This window comes from Rattus norvegicus, chromosome 11 (genome assembly GCF_036323735.1).
Source record: "Rattus norvegicus strain BN/NHsdMcwi chromosome 11, GRCr8, whole genome shotgun sequence".
NCBI classification, from domain to species: domain Eukaryota; kingdom Metazoa; phylum Chordata; class Mammalia; order Rodentia; family Muridae; genus Rattus; species Rattus norvegicus.
Window position 1 is genome coordinate 83,126,532 of NC_086029.1, and position 17,118 is coordinate 83,143,649.

The 17,118-nt window shown below is 43.4% G+C and overlaps 1 protein-coding gene across 4 annotated transcripts in view; it reads left to right on the forward strand.

The window, feature by feature from the left end:
- Acap2 (ArfGAP with coiled-coil, ankyrin repeat and PH domains 2) overlaps window positions 1-17,118 on the forward strand; it is a 115,664-nt gene that overhangs the window by 83,090 nt on the left and 15,456 nt on the right. The window contains exons 11-19 of one of the 4 annotated variants that reach the window (XM_006248487.4): window positions 1,184-1,204; window positions 4,483-4,534; window positions 6,894-6,994; window positions 8,132-8,237; window positions 13,370-13,578; window positions 14,089-14,158; window positions 15,500-15,591; window positions 16,388-16,548; window positions 16,948-17,052. In XM_006248487.4, coding sequence (XP_006248549.1) covers window positions 1,184-1,204; window positions 4,483-4,534; window positions 6,894-6,994; window positions 8,132-8,237; window positions 13,370-13,578; window positions 14,089-14,158; window positions 15,500-15,591; window positions 16,388-16,548; window positions 16,948-17,052 — 917 coding nt within the window. The remainder of the gene's footprint in view (window positions 1-1,183; window positions 1,205-4,482; window positions 4,535-6,893; window positions 6,995-8,131; window positions 8,238-13,369; window positions 13,579-14,088; window positions 14,159-15,499; window positions 15,592-16,387; window positions 16,549-16,947; window positions 17,053-17,118) is intronic. The other 3 variants (XM_006248489.5, XM_006248491.5, NM_001034006.2) reach the window with 3 other exon arrangements.

Genomic DNA, 17,118 nt, shown 5'->3' on the forward strand with positions numbered 1-17,118 from the left:
ACTTGAGCACCTACAGATCTGAATATGTGTGATTGGGTCCAAGAACCAAGTGCTACACTAACACGAAGGGCTGGCTTAAGTTTTCTTTGGGTGCATTAAGGTCTGCCACCATGAAGAATTTCGAGATAGGATTTCTCTGTGTAGTCTTTGCTGGCCTGGAACTCACTCTAGACCGGGAGACCAGGATGGCCTTAAATTCAGAAATCCTCCTGCCTCTGCCTTCTGAATACTGGGATTAAAGTCAGGAACCACAGTGTCTGGCACACTGAGCTTTTTATTAAGTAATTTTTTCTGGTAGTGCCGATTCAGGTTTTAAACAGTGGAATCTATGTTTCTCTTTTTGCTTTTCATAATGAATTTGGAAAAGAATAACAAGGAAAATAATTTAAAAATAGTTGAGCACTAAGGTAGAAAGGCTAATAAAGAAGCAGACTCCTTTGCTGGCCCAGAAAATATAGTTCAGTGCAAAAAATGCATCACATAGAGTTTAAAGCAGAATGTTCTGGATAGTGCCGGCGTGGGTAAGAGTGTGAAGAGTGTGCATGCACCAAAGGTGAGTGGCCCCAGCTCCTGGGGTGGGGAGGTAGGAGAATTGTGGGGGGCAAGGTTAGCCTGGACTGTGTAGCCCAGGCCTGCCTCCATCTTCCTGCTCCCCACCCTCCCCTAAAAGCTATCAGAGAATCATATTTATCTGTGGCCTTAGAGTCTCTGTTATCATTTGATGAAGATGGGTGGGCATTGAAATTCTTAATTAATAACCCTGCTTTCCTTCCAAAATGTCTGTCTTCGCCTAGGGCTTCTGTGATAAGCGTGTAGAGATCTTCCTCTTACCCCAAGCACAGCTTGCTCAGGTGTGGCATATGCCATCTGTGTTTTCTAGTCAGGACCGTAGAGGTAGAGAACCAAATAGATGTATAAGGTAATAGTAATATAATAATTCAGATATTTTCAAAGTATTTCCATTTCTTAAGAATCAAAGCACTACAAACTGCATATTTTTATGTTAGTAAATCGAACGCGTGGGTCCTTGTGACCGCATTCTGAGTATTAGCTGAGCTGGTTTCTTTAAGTTTTGTCTTATTTTTGTACCATGCTGGTCCTTTGCTTATTTGCACATTTGCGTTTTCTTTCTTTTACGCCTTTCCCTTTTGTTTTAACCCTGCCCCATTTTTTCACATGACAGGAAAAAGCCCGATCACATCAGGTACCAAATGGCTTCCTGCCCTTCCTCTTCTTACCCAGTCTCTTCTGTAAGCACGAGAAAGTGCCTAATTAACCTGCGTTCAGTTGGATTACTTGCAATGGATAAAACCATCTCTTCATACTCTAAATTGGAAAGGAAGTATGAGTATTTATTTGAGGAAGAGAATTGCACCTTTTAATGGCCCATGTCCTTAGTTGATTGAACTGGGAACAGACAGTTGATATGCTTACATTTACCCCCATAGATGCAGCCTCAGTGGTCGGAACACACTATGGCTGGCTTCTGTTTTTTATGAGGAACACAGAGTAGCAAACTGTGAGGAGTCCTGAGGTAGCCACTGATTGTGTTGAAAGAGTTTGTTGTCACGGCCTGGGTCTTCTTTGTTCTATCACGTTCTTCCTGTGAAAGCAGCAAATTGAGTTGAAGATGAAGCAGTGCATTGGCCTGTGCACTGATTACATGTTTTCTGTCAGGCACCTGAGTATATACATGAACCCGGGATTCATGTCAGGTCATTTATAAAGCTGCTTTCAAACTGTGACTTTTACTGATATTTTTGATATTGAGATCAAACATGGTAAAATATATTTGACTTTTACAAATATATTTTTCCCTTTGATGCAGATTTTGTCACCTAGAGGTTTTCCTTGGTAGGTGATAGTATTTAATTTTTTAAAAATAAATGTAACATGTTGGTCTAAATTATACAAAATTAGTTCAGTTTGATATAGATCCACAATGTGTCTGTCTTTCTTACAGAGGAAGTCAGAGACTGTCTTACACTTTATGCTTCCCGTTTTGGTCTTGAGGACGGTGCACTATGATAGCAAGGTGATTCCCATAACTGGTCTCTGAGCGCTGGTCGCACGTTTTGTAGTAAGATTTTCTATACTAAGTGCTTTGGGTGCTAAGTGTTCGTGTGTGTATAATTCATAGGCTATGAGCTTTTTACCACACTTTTTCTTTCTTAGCAATATCAGAGTCACTAGGATTATTTTATAGAACAATTAAAACCTCTATTCCAGGGGTTAGAGAGAAGCTCAGTCAGTAAAATACTTGCTTTGTAAATGTGACACCTGAATTTGATCTCCTATAACTCACGTGCGGCTGCCACGTTTGGCCTGTGCTCATAATCCCAGCACTGAAAGGGAGAGATGTATAGATCCCCGGGCTTGATGGCCAGCAGGTGTAGCCCAGTTTGTGAACATGAGAGACACTGTCTCAAAGAAGTTAGGCAGTCTCCCAGGGTTGTCCTCTGGACTCCATGTGCATGTGCATACATGTGCATGCACACCAGAGCACATGCCTACACTGCCCAGATACCTATATTACATGCATGTCACATAAACTGAATGCCCTTTATGTACCTAACTAGAGTTCTGGTTGATGTCAGATGTGTGTTTTTAGTGGTGGTCAAAGGAGGATTGTGTCAGACAGATACAGCTTTGTAATTCCATTCTTCCCTACCTAGGGTATAGTATGTTTTCTTTAAGGAGGTCACAAATGAAGAGAACTTTGTATTGCCTTTTCTTTCTTTTTTTTTTTTTTTTTTGGTTCTTTTTTTCGGAGCTGGGGACCGAACCCAGGGCCTTGCGCTTCCTAGTCAAGCGCTCTACCACTGAGCTAAATCCCCAACCCCTTCCTTTTCTAAGTATGTTACAAAACCCGATGCTATAAGAATGTTACCCAGAAGCACATAAATGTCAGGGAAACTGAACTTCAGAAATACACATGTTCCACAAGGTTAATAATTGAAGGGATAGTTCCTGATGGAACAGAGACAGTTTAATCTAGATTATTATTATTATTATTATTATTATTATTATTATTATTATTCCTATTTCTAGGAAATACTGCCCTAATATGGACAAGGTTAAAAGAAAAAATAATTTTGTGGCCCTCAGAAGCATGAAAAGTTTACAATGATGATGTGACATCATCCCATTGTTCAATAAAAATAGTTTTCCCCAAACTGTGTAAGAGGACTCCTGTGATGTACAGATGTTATTGATGTAGGTCACCTTCCTCAGTGGGCTCTAAGAACAAGACTGGATCAGATGGAGAGATTGTTTCCATTGCACGTTATCCATGTGCCAGGCTGCGCCATCCGCTCTGTATGTAGGAGTTTTCTCTAACGTCTCTAACCCCTGCCTACCCCTGAGCAAGACCCTGGAAGTTCTCCCTTTTCTGGTCTGTTGATTTGCGTTCAGCAGCACCCTACCTTGTTTTATTTAGATGCTTATTTAACAAAACTCTCATTCGATGAAAAAGGTTTGTTGTGTCTTCAAGTGGCAAGAAAACCTACCCCCGCCCCGTACAAGGCCGAAAAACCGCCGAGGCGTCTTCTGGTCTCTCAGCTTTGGAGAAATGACCAAAAGTTTTAAAATAGAAAATCAAAACACCAAAATACAATTTCTAGTAATTTGTATTAGTATCAATGAAAAGGTAGAATCTCTGTCTGCTAATAGATTAATAACTAATTAAAAATCATCTCATATGAAACTAATTTAAAAATAACTGCTCAGATATTGTTCACTCTTCGTGCTTGGTGAGAAGTTCGCTTCCTTTGTGAATGGCTTTTGACTGGTTTTATCTGGTATGTCTTTAGTTCCCTTTATTACTTTACTGAGTTAGTGGCTGTGGCTTACGTTGCCTAGCTTTTTTTCTAAAGAACATAGTGAGCAAATTGTTTTCCAAATAACTTTATAGCAATGAGGAGAGGCATTTAGGCAGTTGGGAGGATTGTATGTGGTGACATTATTTTCCTGAGAAGTATTTTGAAATGAAGTTTGTGATCATCTCCTCTTTGATAAAGTTCAAAGTATTAGTCTCTTGTTTTGCTGATCAAGTCAAACATTTGCTGAACTTCTGAAGGTTTGAAAGTAAATTACCATTTATCTTAATGTTTTACTTTTATAATTGGTCATTTTATTCACAGTGCTGTTTTCTATATCATCAGTGTTGATACTTGAGGAAAAAGATTGTAATTATTTTGAACACCTCAAAAATAAAACTATCATGTTTGAACCTTAAAGACAGTTTTATGGTCTTAGCAGGGAAAAATAGAAGCTTTTGTGATGATATAAAGTTATGACATAAAATGAACCCAAACAGCGAGTCCGCCTCCCTAACCCGTGAGGTTAAGATGTGTATTCCGAGCTTTCGGTAGTTAGACACCTCAGTCGTGACAGCAAAGTGGTTCTCCAAACGTCCCCAGCTCAGAGTAACCAACCGCACGTGTGTGATTGTGTGATCGTCACTGTCTCCTCTCTGTCTAGACGCTGGTTCTCCATACAGAACAATCAGCTGGTTTACCAGAAAAAGTTTAAGGTAGGTGCTTTGTTAAGCAGTAAAGCAGAAAGCCGGTGAGTTCTGGTTTTAGCTCTTTGTTTCTGTGAACACTGAAGTCCATAAATATCCACATGCAAAACTCTTGAAGTGACTGCTTTTTGGTTTTATGTTTGGGTTTATATTACAAGTGGAGTGGGAGCTGGTAACCCTCGAACTTTCATAGTGATTTGAATTCTAAATTCTTTTTGAAAATAGATTCATTTTCATCTGTGTGTACATGTATGTCTGACTGCAGGTTTGTACGTGCGGCTGCAGTTTCCCCCAGAGGCACCAGATTATTTTTTTTTTTTCCTTTTCTTTTTTTCAGGGCTGGGGATTAAACCCAGGACCTTGCGCTTCCTAGGCAAGCGCTCTACCACTGAGCCAAATCCCCAACCCCCAGATTATTATTTTAAGGCACAGTCTGCCTCTGCACCCCTGGCAGGCCTGGAACTCACTGATTACGCTGGCCCGGCCTCACTCAGAGATCTGGCAGCCTCTGCCTCCAGAATGCAGGATTAAGGCCTTCGTCACTGAGCCCTGTGTGTGTCATTGTCATGTTTTAATTATGTGTACGTATGTATCTCAGCATGTGCGTGCAGGTGCTCACAGAGACCTGACTGGGCGTCACAGATGGTTGTAGGGCGCCTGATGTGAGTGCCGTGAGCCGGCTCTGGTCCTCAGTGCACTAAGTGCCCTTCCAGGTTGAGCCATCTTTTTAGTTCTCCAATCATGAATTCTTTTCAAACATTTTTTTCTTTTTACTTCTTTGAATGTGTAGGAGTATTTTGCCTTCATGTATGTCTTTGTATCATGTATACAGTGTCCACAAAGGCCAGAAGTGGCCCTCTGATCCCCCAAAACTAGATTTACAGATGCTGGGAATCAAACCTGGGTCCTCTGAAGGAGCAGCTCGTGCCCCTAACTGCTGCGATATCTCTCCACCCCTTTTCATTAGGATTTTATTTTTATTCTGAATTATGACATGTATTTGTGTGTCTTGAGTGTAGATGTGTACACTCGAGTGCAGTTCCTGTGGAGGTGAGAAGAGGGCAGGCATCAGGTCTGCTGGAATCGAATAGGTAGCTGTGAGCTGCCTGAACCAAACCTGTGTCTGCTGCAAGGGCTGTGCGCACCCTTAACCACTGAGCCATCTTTCCCGCTCCAACTGTGAAATTTTAATTCCTAGACTTGAGATGTTTTGTGTAGCTCGATAATTCCCTTTATTTTACTAATTCCATTACACAGTTAGCCTTGGAGCTGTGGTCTGAGCCAGAGATGGCAGCAGGGGTAACCTGATGTCCTATGGTACTATTCTGAGGCTGCAGACAGTAAGTCTTTCATACACATTATCTAAGGTCAGGTGGTGACAGTATAGAACACCTTAAAGTGACATAAATCAAAATACATATGTTAATAAGGTAAACGGGAACCCTGCACTCTGTTACTGCTGTGCTTGTGTGTGTGTTTGCTGGAGCCTTACTCCGAGGAAGGGATTTTATGTACTGGAGAGCTGTACTGGGACGGCTTGTGAGAATGCTGGACACTGTGAGTAATGGCACATTTGCTATTGCTAGCTTGCTTTGCACAGTTAGCCTTGGAGCGGTGGTCTGAGCCAGCACTTGTGAGACGGCAGGGACCCAGCACTTGTGAGACGGCAGGGACCCAGCACTTGTGAGACGGCAGGCACCCAGCACTTGTGAGACGGCAGGCACCCAGCACTTGTGAGACGGCAGGCACCCAGCACTTGTGAGACGGCAGGCACCCAGCACTTGTGAGACGGCAGGCACCCAGCACTTGTGAGACGGCAGGGACCCACCACTTGTGAGACGGCAGGGACCCAGCACTTGTGAGACGGCTGCAGTAAGCACAGGCTCAAGTTGCCCTGGGTGCTTTCTTCTGATTTTTGTACTAGTATTTTAATTAGAAAACGATAAAATCTTTTCTCTTTCTTGTAAGGATTTTAAGAAGAATGTATCAATATCTTGTTTCTCTCCAGGCCGTTAAACACAGGATTCATGAAAGGTTTCTCCCTGGGGGAGAAAGTAGCTTGCGGTGTAGTGGGCATGGGTGGGCAGAGGACCTACAAGGAGAGGCCTGAGTACTTACACGTGCCCGCTGCAGGCCAGTCCCTTCTGTGAATGATTGCACGCAACTTACATGTAGATTTTGATAAGACAGATTAACTGAATGATGTGGAGTCGCCTCCCTTAGCTGCATAATAACCTCTGCACAGCAACTGTAGGATAAAATGGAGATCCATTAGAGACCGTCTCCGGGACTGTGCTTGAAGTTTGTGGTTGCTGCTGGTGGTGCAGAAGGCTGAGCCGGTGACCCTGGGTCTGTCTCTTTGCTGCAGGACAGCCCCACTGTGGTGGTGGAAGACCTCAGGCTCTGCACAGTGAAGCACTGTGAAGACATCGAGCGACGGTTCTGCTTTGAGGTCGTCTCTCCCACAAAGTACGATGTTGGCAAGAATTTGAGAACTGTTTTTATGTTTCTGTGAGAAATCTGATTTACAGTTTCAGTGCAATAGAATTAATGTTTTGAACATGACTTCCAGTAGCAAATACAGATGTTCTATCCGTGTTTATCCGGCTTTTCTTCATGAGTCGTCTTCTTTGAAACCTGCAGGGTTTACTTATTTACTCAGTGGGCTGTGAGCTGTTAGGCAAGCACCGAGTACTGAGCTCTGCCCCTCTGTAAGCATCATTTATATGCCCTTTTAAACTGGTAAGTTTTACTGTTTATATCTTGATGATAGCAAGACCTGAACTTGTCATTCTCCTGCGTCAGCCTCTTGAGTAGCTGAGATTACAAGTCTGTAGCACCAAGCCTGGTCCATGGGAAACTTTTGTGATATTATGTTGAATTGAGAGCATATGACAAATGGGATTTATACCCATTTTTTAAAAGGAATGTTCTGCTTACGTTGTGGGGAGAGACGGGGAGAAAATGTGAGAGAACACACACACTTACACATACACATACACATTCACACGCGTAGCACATGTGTATGCACACACACCCTTTGTGAGCGTTTCCTTATACAGTCCAGTCTGCTCTGTCATAGCCCAGGCAGGCCTGGAACTCAGCACTTCCAGCCCTGAGACGCGGAGGTCCAGGTGTGCCACTGCATTTGGATTATTTATAATGTTTTAAGTTTTGGGATAGGTAATTTGTTTTTAAGAGGTAATGTTTTTATTTATATCTTGATTTTGTCACAATCATACTTGCCTAAAAGATAGATGAACGTTGAAACCCTTCTTTCAACTAAAGTGACTTTTTGCTAAAAATTATTACGGGGCAGCTCGAGAGCTGGCTCATGGGTTAAGAGCACGAGCCGCTCTTCCCAAGGACCAGGGTTCACGTCCAGAACACACGGTGGTGGCACACCTGTCCGTAACTACAGGCCTGGGGTCTACACCGTCTTCTGGCCTTCAGGGATGTCACATACACAGTGGTACACAGACTTACATTCAGGAAGACACCAGTACACAGACATTCTGCCTTTAAAATGTGCTGAACAGTGAGGAGAAGTGTGCGGATTTCCCCTTGTTATTTATTGTCTGACAAAATGATGCTGTTTCCTTTTAGAAGTTGCATGCTCCAAGCAGATTCCGAAAAGCTTCGCCAGGCCTGGATTAAGGCTGTTCAGACCAGTATTGCAACTGCTTACAGAGAGAAAGGCGATGAATCAGAGGTTAGTAGAGGCATCGTGAGTGTTTTAGATCTCACTTGTAATGTATGGCTATGGCATCCCTTTTAAGAGAACATGATTTTATAAATGGAGATGTTTTTAGATTTCAGTTCTGTTTATCTTTCTGTGTGCCCCTCCTTTCCCTACTCACTTTTCCCATTTCTTACATCCTCTCTTTAATTCTTCCTTTCTTGATGGTTCATGTAGCACAGGCTGACGTGGGACTCACTGTGTAGTGAAGGTGACATTGAATTTGTGATCCTCCTGTTTGTGCTTCCTGAAGGCTGGGATTACAGGCGTTCACTTCCACACTGGATTTCAGGCTGTTTGAGATCAAGCTGTGGGCTTGATGCATGATAGACAAGCACTCTTCTACCTGAACTGCATCTCCAGCCCTTACCTACTGTTCTCTTTTGGTATCTAGATATATCTTTATTTTAATATTTGAGTGTGTATTCCAGATTGAAATAAAGTGTTCCCATGCTAGCGGTTTTTCTCCTGAATATTTTGATTTTTTTTTTTTTTTGGTCAATAGTGAGTACTTTGTGAGTTTAGTTTTTTAGTTTTAAATCAATACTAAATAAAAAGTTAAAAAAAAAAAAAAAAGGAAAGCCCCTGTTGTCCATGAAGAAAAGCCTTGAGGAATGGACCCATTCTTGGGTCATTAGGTTTGGGCTGAGGCATATGCTTAGTGACAGATAGCTAACAGGAGTGTTTAAAGGTTATTGTGGGCAAACCTGGGGCTCCCAGTAGATCAAACTAGAAACTTCCTAAGCAGGCATTGATGGAACAATTTGTTCTAAGCTAGTGGTTCTCAACTTTCCTAATGCTGTGACCCTTTAATACAGTTCCTTGTGTAGTTGTGACCCCTAACCATAAAATTGTCTTTGCTGCTACTTTATTTAACTGTAATTTTGCTACTGTTATGGATCATAATGTAAATATCCATGTTTTTTGATAGTCTCAGGTGACCTGTGAAAGGGTCATTCAACTCCCAAAGAGGTTGTGACCCACAGGTTGAAAACCACTGTTCTGATCATTCTCAGAGAAGAGATTTCTTCAGTCTACAGCTTACCTGGACAGATGATGAGACAAAAAGACACGTTAGTGAAGAGGCCCTCAGTGTTTTCTATTACCTGAATCATCTCTGGGCCAGGTACCCCCAAACTTTCAGCGTAGTATAGCTATTACCCTGCAGCTTTCTTACACAGTCATTTTTTTAATGTTCCTTTCTTTCTGTTGACCCACATGTTTCTCCTTATTGAATTAAAAGCTTGAGGACTTCCTTCAGTAGTTTCCAGAAAGTGAGGCATTTGTGATTTCACATTCTCCAGAGCAGAGAGTTTTCATCTTTACATTTGTTTGGTAGTTTGGCTAGGTATAAAATTCTTAGGTTGGAAACAGTTCTTAAGAAACAGCTTTATGGTGGTGCTCCTTTAGTCCCAACTCTCGGAAGACAAGGCTAGCCTGGTCTACACAGAGAGAGAGAGGGTTCCAGAACAGCCTGCTCTACATAGAGAAACCCTGTGGTTACCAGGGGTGGAGCCGAGGGAGACAGCGTTACGTTGTTTCTTCTGCTCTTTTGGTTTTTAGTTTTCAGGGCCACTTTTCTTATTACCCATCTTTCCTATTTCTTTCCTCCAACTCTCTCTCTGGAACTTCTGAACTGGTGTCATTGTTTTTCCTTGCATGTTGCCATTCTGCTGGAACCTATTTAATTTTCAAGAATTCCTTTTTGATCATTGTTTCTTGACTCTGTTATTTTCTCATGGTGGTAGTACTGAACCTTCACTTCTCATTTGCTAAGTGCCATCCATGCCTAAAATTATTTACTTTGTCTTTGAAAGTGATCGTTTTCATGTTCTTTAGAAATCCTGTACATTTTTATAATGTACATTGATCACATTCACCTGCCGGGACTTCCTCAAGCCCTCCATAGTGTCCCTGCTCCCACCTCTCTCATCTTTTCACGTTTTTGTTGTTCATCATTCTGAGTTCATTTAGTACTGTCCGTGAGTATGTGGGTGTGCGGCTGACTCCTGAGGCATGAGCAACAACATACCATGAGCCACATCCTCACAGGAGGGAAGTTCCCTTAGCAACCGTCACCTGCCAGTAGGTCCTCTGGAAGGGGTGGGACCTCGTGGTCTCACCTGTCATCCATGGGAGGACTTTGATTGGCTTGACCTTGTGATGCTTTCAATGACCATGTGCCGTCCAAATCTGAGGGTTTCGCAGCTCTCCTCCCCGTCTGCCAGCTCTGATATTATCTCAGCCCTCTCTTCTCCCCTGAACCTTGGATGGTGGGAGGTTGAATCAGATGAGCCATCCACAGTTGAGTGCTCAAAGTTGTTTATATTCTGCACCTGATCAGTTGTGAGTCTCTGCATTAACCCCTGCTCTGTGCAAAAAGAAACTTAGCGAACCAAGTTGAGAGTAGCACAAAACATGAGTCCAAGCATAAACCTTTAGAGTAGTTTGACGGTCGGCCATTTAGCAGTACAGTAAGGATGGTCTCCCCCTACGGCCTATGATCTCCCATGTTATAGGCTCCTGACCAAGCACAAAATCCCTTCTGTGGAACAGCCCTGAGATTCCTACAGAAAGCAGTTGGTGAACACCAAACCATGACAGCACTACTGTACCTGAGGGTTCATCTTTCTAGCAGGTCGGTGTTGTTAGCATGTAGGGTCCAGGGCTGGATGAGGCTAGTGAAGTCTTCTCTCTCCTCAGCAGCTTCTGGATTTCTGTAAGGCGGCCCGCAAGGAGAGAGGTTCCTGGTCAGTTTGAGGCTAATCTCTCTGTTCTGCATCCAAAGCGAGTGATGTCTTCAGCAACCCTCTAGTTACCGTGGGTAAACAAGAGCAGTGGCCACAGCCTGTGGGATTTGGGCCTCCAGGCCACCCTGACTCGTAGGGAGGTATCCTGAGTCATGAATTAAAAAACAAACAAACGAACAAACAAAAAACCTTTTTCTTAGGTAATCCTGTAAACAACTAGATTAAGAATTGTTTTATAAGAGGTTTTTCTTGGCTTTCTTGTAATGTGCTAATTGTTGTAAGTTGAGAGTGTACACTGAACACATAGCTAAGATTTTGTTGAATATAAGGTTTTTGTTTTTTTTTTTTTTTTTTTTTAAATTTGGACTATGTGTTGAGCAAAAGTGCCTTTCCCAAAGGAAAATTCCCTGATCTCTTCCACAGGCACAAGGAATGGGCTGGGAGAAGTGGATGCTGGGCTCTTAGCACTGAATGTGTGTGCATTTGTCTCCTGCCTTTGACCTCCCAGCTGATTTCTCCTTTAGAGAAAGAGCTTCCATTCGTTCTTAGTTATGTGAGAGTTAGTCCCTTACTGGCCTGGGGTTAGAGAGAGAACCCTGGGACGTCTCTGCTTCCAGAGCAAGCATGCCTTTTTTAGCTCTCAGCCTCTCTTATTGGGAACAGAAACATTAGCAAAGAAATTGGGAATGAACCAATATGCTTTAAATACTGGTACCTTTTCCATAGATGATAATTCTGTTTGTTAATTTTACATTTCAAACATCTTCTGATAACCAGATGTATTTTAAAAATTTTTGAAACCTCAAATGTGTAGAATTTCCGCATACAGTACAGATAACTCCTTCCCCTTCACTGCTCGAGAGTAAGTTGCTAGCACTTTGCACGAGCCTAGGATGAGATCTCTTGCACAGTTGTGGTACAGACATCACAGTGGAGACGTTGTCCTTGATACGTCTCCACTGTTCAGTCCCCAAAAGCATCGTGTTTAAGGATTGCCTCAGTAATGCTCTTTACAGCAAAACTGTGTGGTAGTCCTCACGACTCCCTCAGTTGGGTGTAGTTAGGGCTTCAGGGTTAGTCTGACCTTTGACCTCAAAAGTTTTGAAAAATCACAGACTCATTATTTAGCTGGGTTTTACATATTTGGGAAGAACATTGTATGTAAACACTGTGTTCTCAGGCCACCCTTTGAAGTGGCACATAGTTTTATCTGTCCCATCTTTCCATTGTGAGGCTCTTCTGACCTGTGGGGAATAGGTATTTTGTGGGGGAAGTACTTTGAAATTGTAAATATTCGGTTCCTTGCCCAGTTGAATTTGAATTTGTGACAAATTTTTAGCTGTGTTCCTGTGTTCTTTTCTTTTATTCAGCATGTCATAATCCTTTATTGCCATTGTTTTTGTGTCTGAAATCGACTCACGTGTGTCCCACGCAGGCAAGCAAGTGTGTGGACCCTGTGTAGGGTCCAGCGGCCTGCACAAGGCTGTGTTCTTGAAGTGGGTGCTCTCCTTTCTCTCCTCTCATGCCTCGGGAATTCCACATCCCCATATTACATGTTTGCTCAGCCTCCCTAATGCTGTGTTGTTTTCAGAAAAGACAATCAAATTCTGTCTCCAGTGATTCTGGCTAGCACACTGGCTTGTACACGGTGGGGCGGTTCTAAGCATGAAGTCTTCAGACTGTATCTTTAGGTGCTCAAAATCAAGAGCTACATCTTGACATCTGGCTGGTGATTATTGCGTGAAGCCCATTGCTTATTAAAGAGTCTTTATTATTGATGTGTACTTACAAAAATTAGTTTTCTGCATATCGTGTTTTGTTTTTGGTTCACTATGAAAATGATACATTTTATAGCATTTTACTGTGTCATAGCATAATTTTTCTATTTATTAACTGTGGTAATTAGAGTAACTTGCTTGTAGTTAACACTTTGGGGGACTGAGGCATAGAGTACTCTCTTCCTTTTGCTTGCTTCATTCTTTTGAGAGGGCTGCCCTGGGCAGCTACGGCTTAGCTTATGATCGTCCTGCCTCAGTCTGCAAGTGCCGGGATTATATCTTATTATTGGGTTTTAATAATAGCACGTCTCCCACCCTGCCTTTCCCTCTCTCTGCCCTCATGTCTTGTTCATGTGTTCACTGTCAGTCATCACCCAACTGTAAATGTGTGTATTTCCCCCTCATTGAGGAAGTCTGTTCATAAAACCTGTGTCTCTAGTGCCTAGAATAATGCCTGTGGAAATAGATGCTTAATTTATGGGCTAGAAGCTTTTGTTTGTAGTATTAAACATGCAGCAAGTTCTTATGGTCCTTTACAAAAAGCAATAAAAGATCAAATAACTGTTGATTCTTTTAGAAACTGGATAAGAAATCGTCTCCATCGACAGGAAGCCTAGATTCTGGAAGTGAGTCTAAAGAGAAATTACTGAAAGGAGAAAGTGCTCTGCAGCGTGTGCAGTGTATCCCTGGCAACACCAGCTGCTGCGACTGTGGTCTCGCAGACCCCCGCTGGGCCAGCATCAACCTGGGCATTACCTTGTGTATTGAGTGCTCTGGGATTCATCGGTGGGTATGATCGCTCAAAGTGGACCGTTCCTTTGGCTTAAATACTTGCTGCAAATTATTGTGGGTACTTTTGTTGTTGCTGTTTTTGTTAGTGGGCCTTTTTCCCAGTTCCCTAGTTTATTAGTTTATAGTTGCACATTTTATACAGTGGGTAATTTTAGTTTGTAACATGTTTTGATGACTTTGGTTCATTCATTAATGACCAGAGGGTCCATCCGTATTTATATGTGAGTGCCATCTGTGTGTGGGGGTAAATGCACAAAGAGTGGCTTAATCATTTCATATTAAGAATAATGCTGTCTTGGGCTGGAGAGATGGCTCAGCGGTTAAGAGCACTGACTGGTCTTCCAGAGGTCCTGAGTTCAAATCCCAGCAACCACATGGTGGCTCACAACCATCTGTAATGAGATCTGACGCCCTCTTCTGGTGTGTCTGAAGACAGTGTACTTATATATAATAAATAAATCTTTAAATAAAAAAAAGAATAATGCTATCTTGTTTCCTATGTAGGAGTCTCGGGGTTCATTTTTCGAAAGTGAGATCTTTAACTTTAGACACTTGGGAGCCTGAGCTCTTAAAGGTGAGATAAATATTTGCATGAAAACATTTCACGGGTGATGGTAGATCTCATGTCCCTGAGATGAGCTAACCGTGGGGAAGTCAAGACTGAAGTAGAGAAGGAGATGGCCCAGGGGGAAGAGTCTGAAGAGCTCTGTAGCAGTGCACAAGGAGTGAGTGGTTGCTGGGTGGTGGGACTCAAATACCCAGTGAGTCTGTAAGCAAGGTCAGCGAACTCCGTCAGGTAAATCTTAATATTCCTATAAAGTAGGAGTGAGGGACGTCTTAAAACCCGTCTCATTTTAATTCACCGTCCTTGAGTTGGCAGTAGCTAACCTTCACCTAACTGCGTGTGATGCTCTGCTGTCCGACATCCTGCCCGAGCATGGGCATAGCACAGTCAGTAGTCTGTGATATACAGTGACATATAGATAGACATGTGATAAATGTGGCTTTATTGAGAGGTTTACTGTTACTGTTTTTAATTATGTGTATGTGTTTGAGTCTCTGTGTGGATGTGCACACTAAGTGCAGGTGCCTCCAGAGGTGTGGGCTCTCTTGCTCGCTGGCTGGCTGGCTGGCTGGCTGACTGGCTGGCTGGCTGGCTGGCTGGCTGGCTGGCTGGCTGGCTAGATGGCTGGCTGGCTGGCTGGCTGGCTGGCTGGCTGGCTGGCTGGCTGGCTGGCTGGCTGGATAGATGGCTGGCTGGCTGGTGGCTGTATGGCTGGATAGATGGCTGTATGGCTGGTGGCTGTATGGCTGGATAGATGGCTGTATGGCTGGATAGATGGCTGGATGGCTGGTGGCTGGATGGCTGGATGTCTGGATGGATGGCTGGATGTCTGGCTGGATGGCTGGATGTCTGGATGGATGGATGGCTGGCTGGCTGGCTGGCTGGATGGATGGATGTCTGGATGGATGGATGGATGAATGGATGAATGGCTGGCTGGCTGGCTGGCTGGCTGGATGGATGGATGGATAGATGGCTGGATGGCTGGTGGCTGGATGGCTGGATGGCTGGATGTCTGGATGGATGGCTGGATGGATGGATGGATGAATGGCTGGATGGATGTCTGGATGTCTGGATGGATGGATGGATGAATGGCTGGATGGCTGGATGGCTGGATGGCTGGATGGCTGGATGGCTGGATGCTATCTGTTATAGGAGTTACAGTATTCTGATGAAGAACTATTTAACCAACTTTGGCCTTTGGCTCATTTTAACTTTAACCTTCCTCTGTGGAATGCACAGTTGCAGTCTGTAAAGAGGAATTAGTCGTTCCCTCTTAAAGGAATTTAAAAGTTTAACTTATTTGTAGGAGTTTGAATATTTAGCTTGTGCTTTTGTTTTCCTGCCAAATAGCTTATGTGTGAACTGGGGAACGATGTTATAAATCGTGTTTATGAAGCTAAACTGGAAAAAATGGGAGTAAAGAAACCACAGCCAGGACAAAGGTATGATTATCTTAATGTGCTGTTTCCTCAATAGTCAGAAATCCAGTGTGACTTCAAACCTTGTGGCGGAGTGTTTAGAAGTCGTCACTTCTGTTTCCACGTGACTGTCTGTCTGCAGTGTGCTCATTCGATCCATGTGCCTTACGGGCAGTCAATCATTTGTAGTCTTCAGGTGACAACGAATCATAAAATCACTCTACACAGGAACCTCAAAGCTCTTTGCCATTCAGGTGGTTCCGAGTCCTGTCAGTGGTAGGCATTTAAGAGACAGCACTCCTCAGGCCCAGGCTTTGGTTTGGTTCCTTACTTAGCACTTATGTTAAAGGCATGGCGTGTGTCAGAGCTTGCCTGTAGCCCCAGTGCTGGGGAGGCAGAGCCCAGCTGCTGGGCTTGCCTGCCAGCTAATCTCAATGGCTTAGACAGTTCCAGGTTCAATGAAAGGCCATATCAAAAAAAAAAAAAAAAAAGCTAGTGATTGAAGACGGTGCCTGGTGTTGAACTCTGGGCTCTTATGTGCCTGTGTGCGCGCCAGCTTACACACATGTGCACACACGAGCGTGCACACACCCCCACACAGAAGTAGTCTGTTCATTAATTTCTCAAAGATAAAGTTTCTACCATCTACTGTGAATTGTTTTGCATGATTTGACTTAGTTCAGCAAGTGTTAATCACACACTCTGTGCAGCTTCCGAAGACGAGAAAGGCAGACTGACTGTGAAATGAGACTTTTAGTCCTACATGTAGAAGTCTGCTAAGGGGCTAAATAGAACATTTTGTCTCTCTTCTGTTTCCCAGACAGGAGAAGGAGGCATATATCAGAGCAAAATATGTGGAGAGGAAATTCGTGGATAAATACTCTACATTGCTGTCACCTTCCGAGCAGGAGAAAAGGATCATCTCCAAGAGCTGTGAGGACCAGAGACTGAGCCACACCAGAGTGTCTGTCCACACCCCAGGTATTTTACCTGTGATATTACCCTGAGCTGAAACCACTTTTTAAATCTCATGGTTATGGCCATTGTAGGGTTTTTGTTTTTGTTTTTGTTTTGTTTTACAAATACTAGCGGCCTGTTTCCTTCTGTGCTTTCTAAGGGAAAACTGGATTTCTTTGTCTTTAAGACTGTCACCTGAGATAGTCCCGTGGTTTGAATTTCTAGGTACAGTCTGTGCTCTGCAGAGTACGGCTGCTTCGTAGCCAGGGGAGATGGGATTTTGGGTGATTACGCCTAAAGCCTGGGTATCTGGTTAACTACTGTTTTCCCTCCTATGTTCTCCCTACACTTCCCCAGTAACGTTTTTTCCTGCCTCCCCTTCTTACGGCCTGCTTTGTGCTTTGCTAACTTGCATGTCCCCAGTGGCTGCTGTAAATAGCGACGAGGCCAGGCGGGAGTCTCTGTTCTGTCCTGATGAGCTAGATTCACTCTTCTCCTACTTTGATACTTCTTCAAAACTGCGTAGTAGTAAGTACTGTCGTGGAGCATTCCCAGTCTGTGCCAGTGGTCATTGTGCGGTGTGGCCATTTCTCT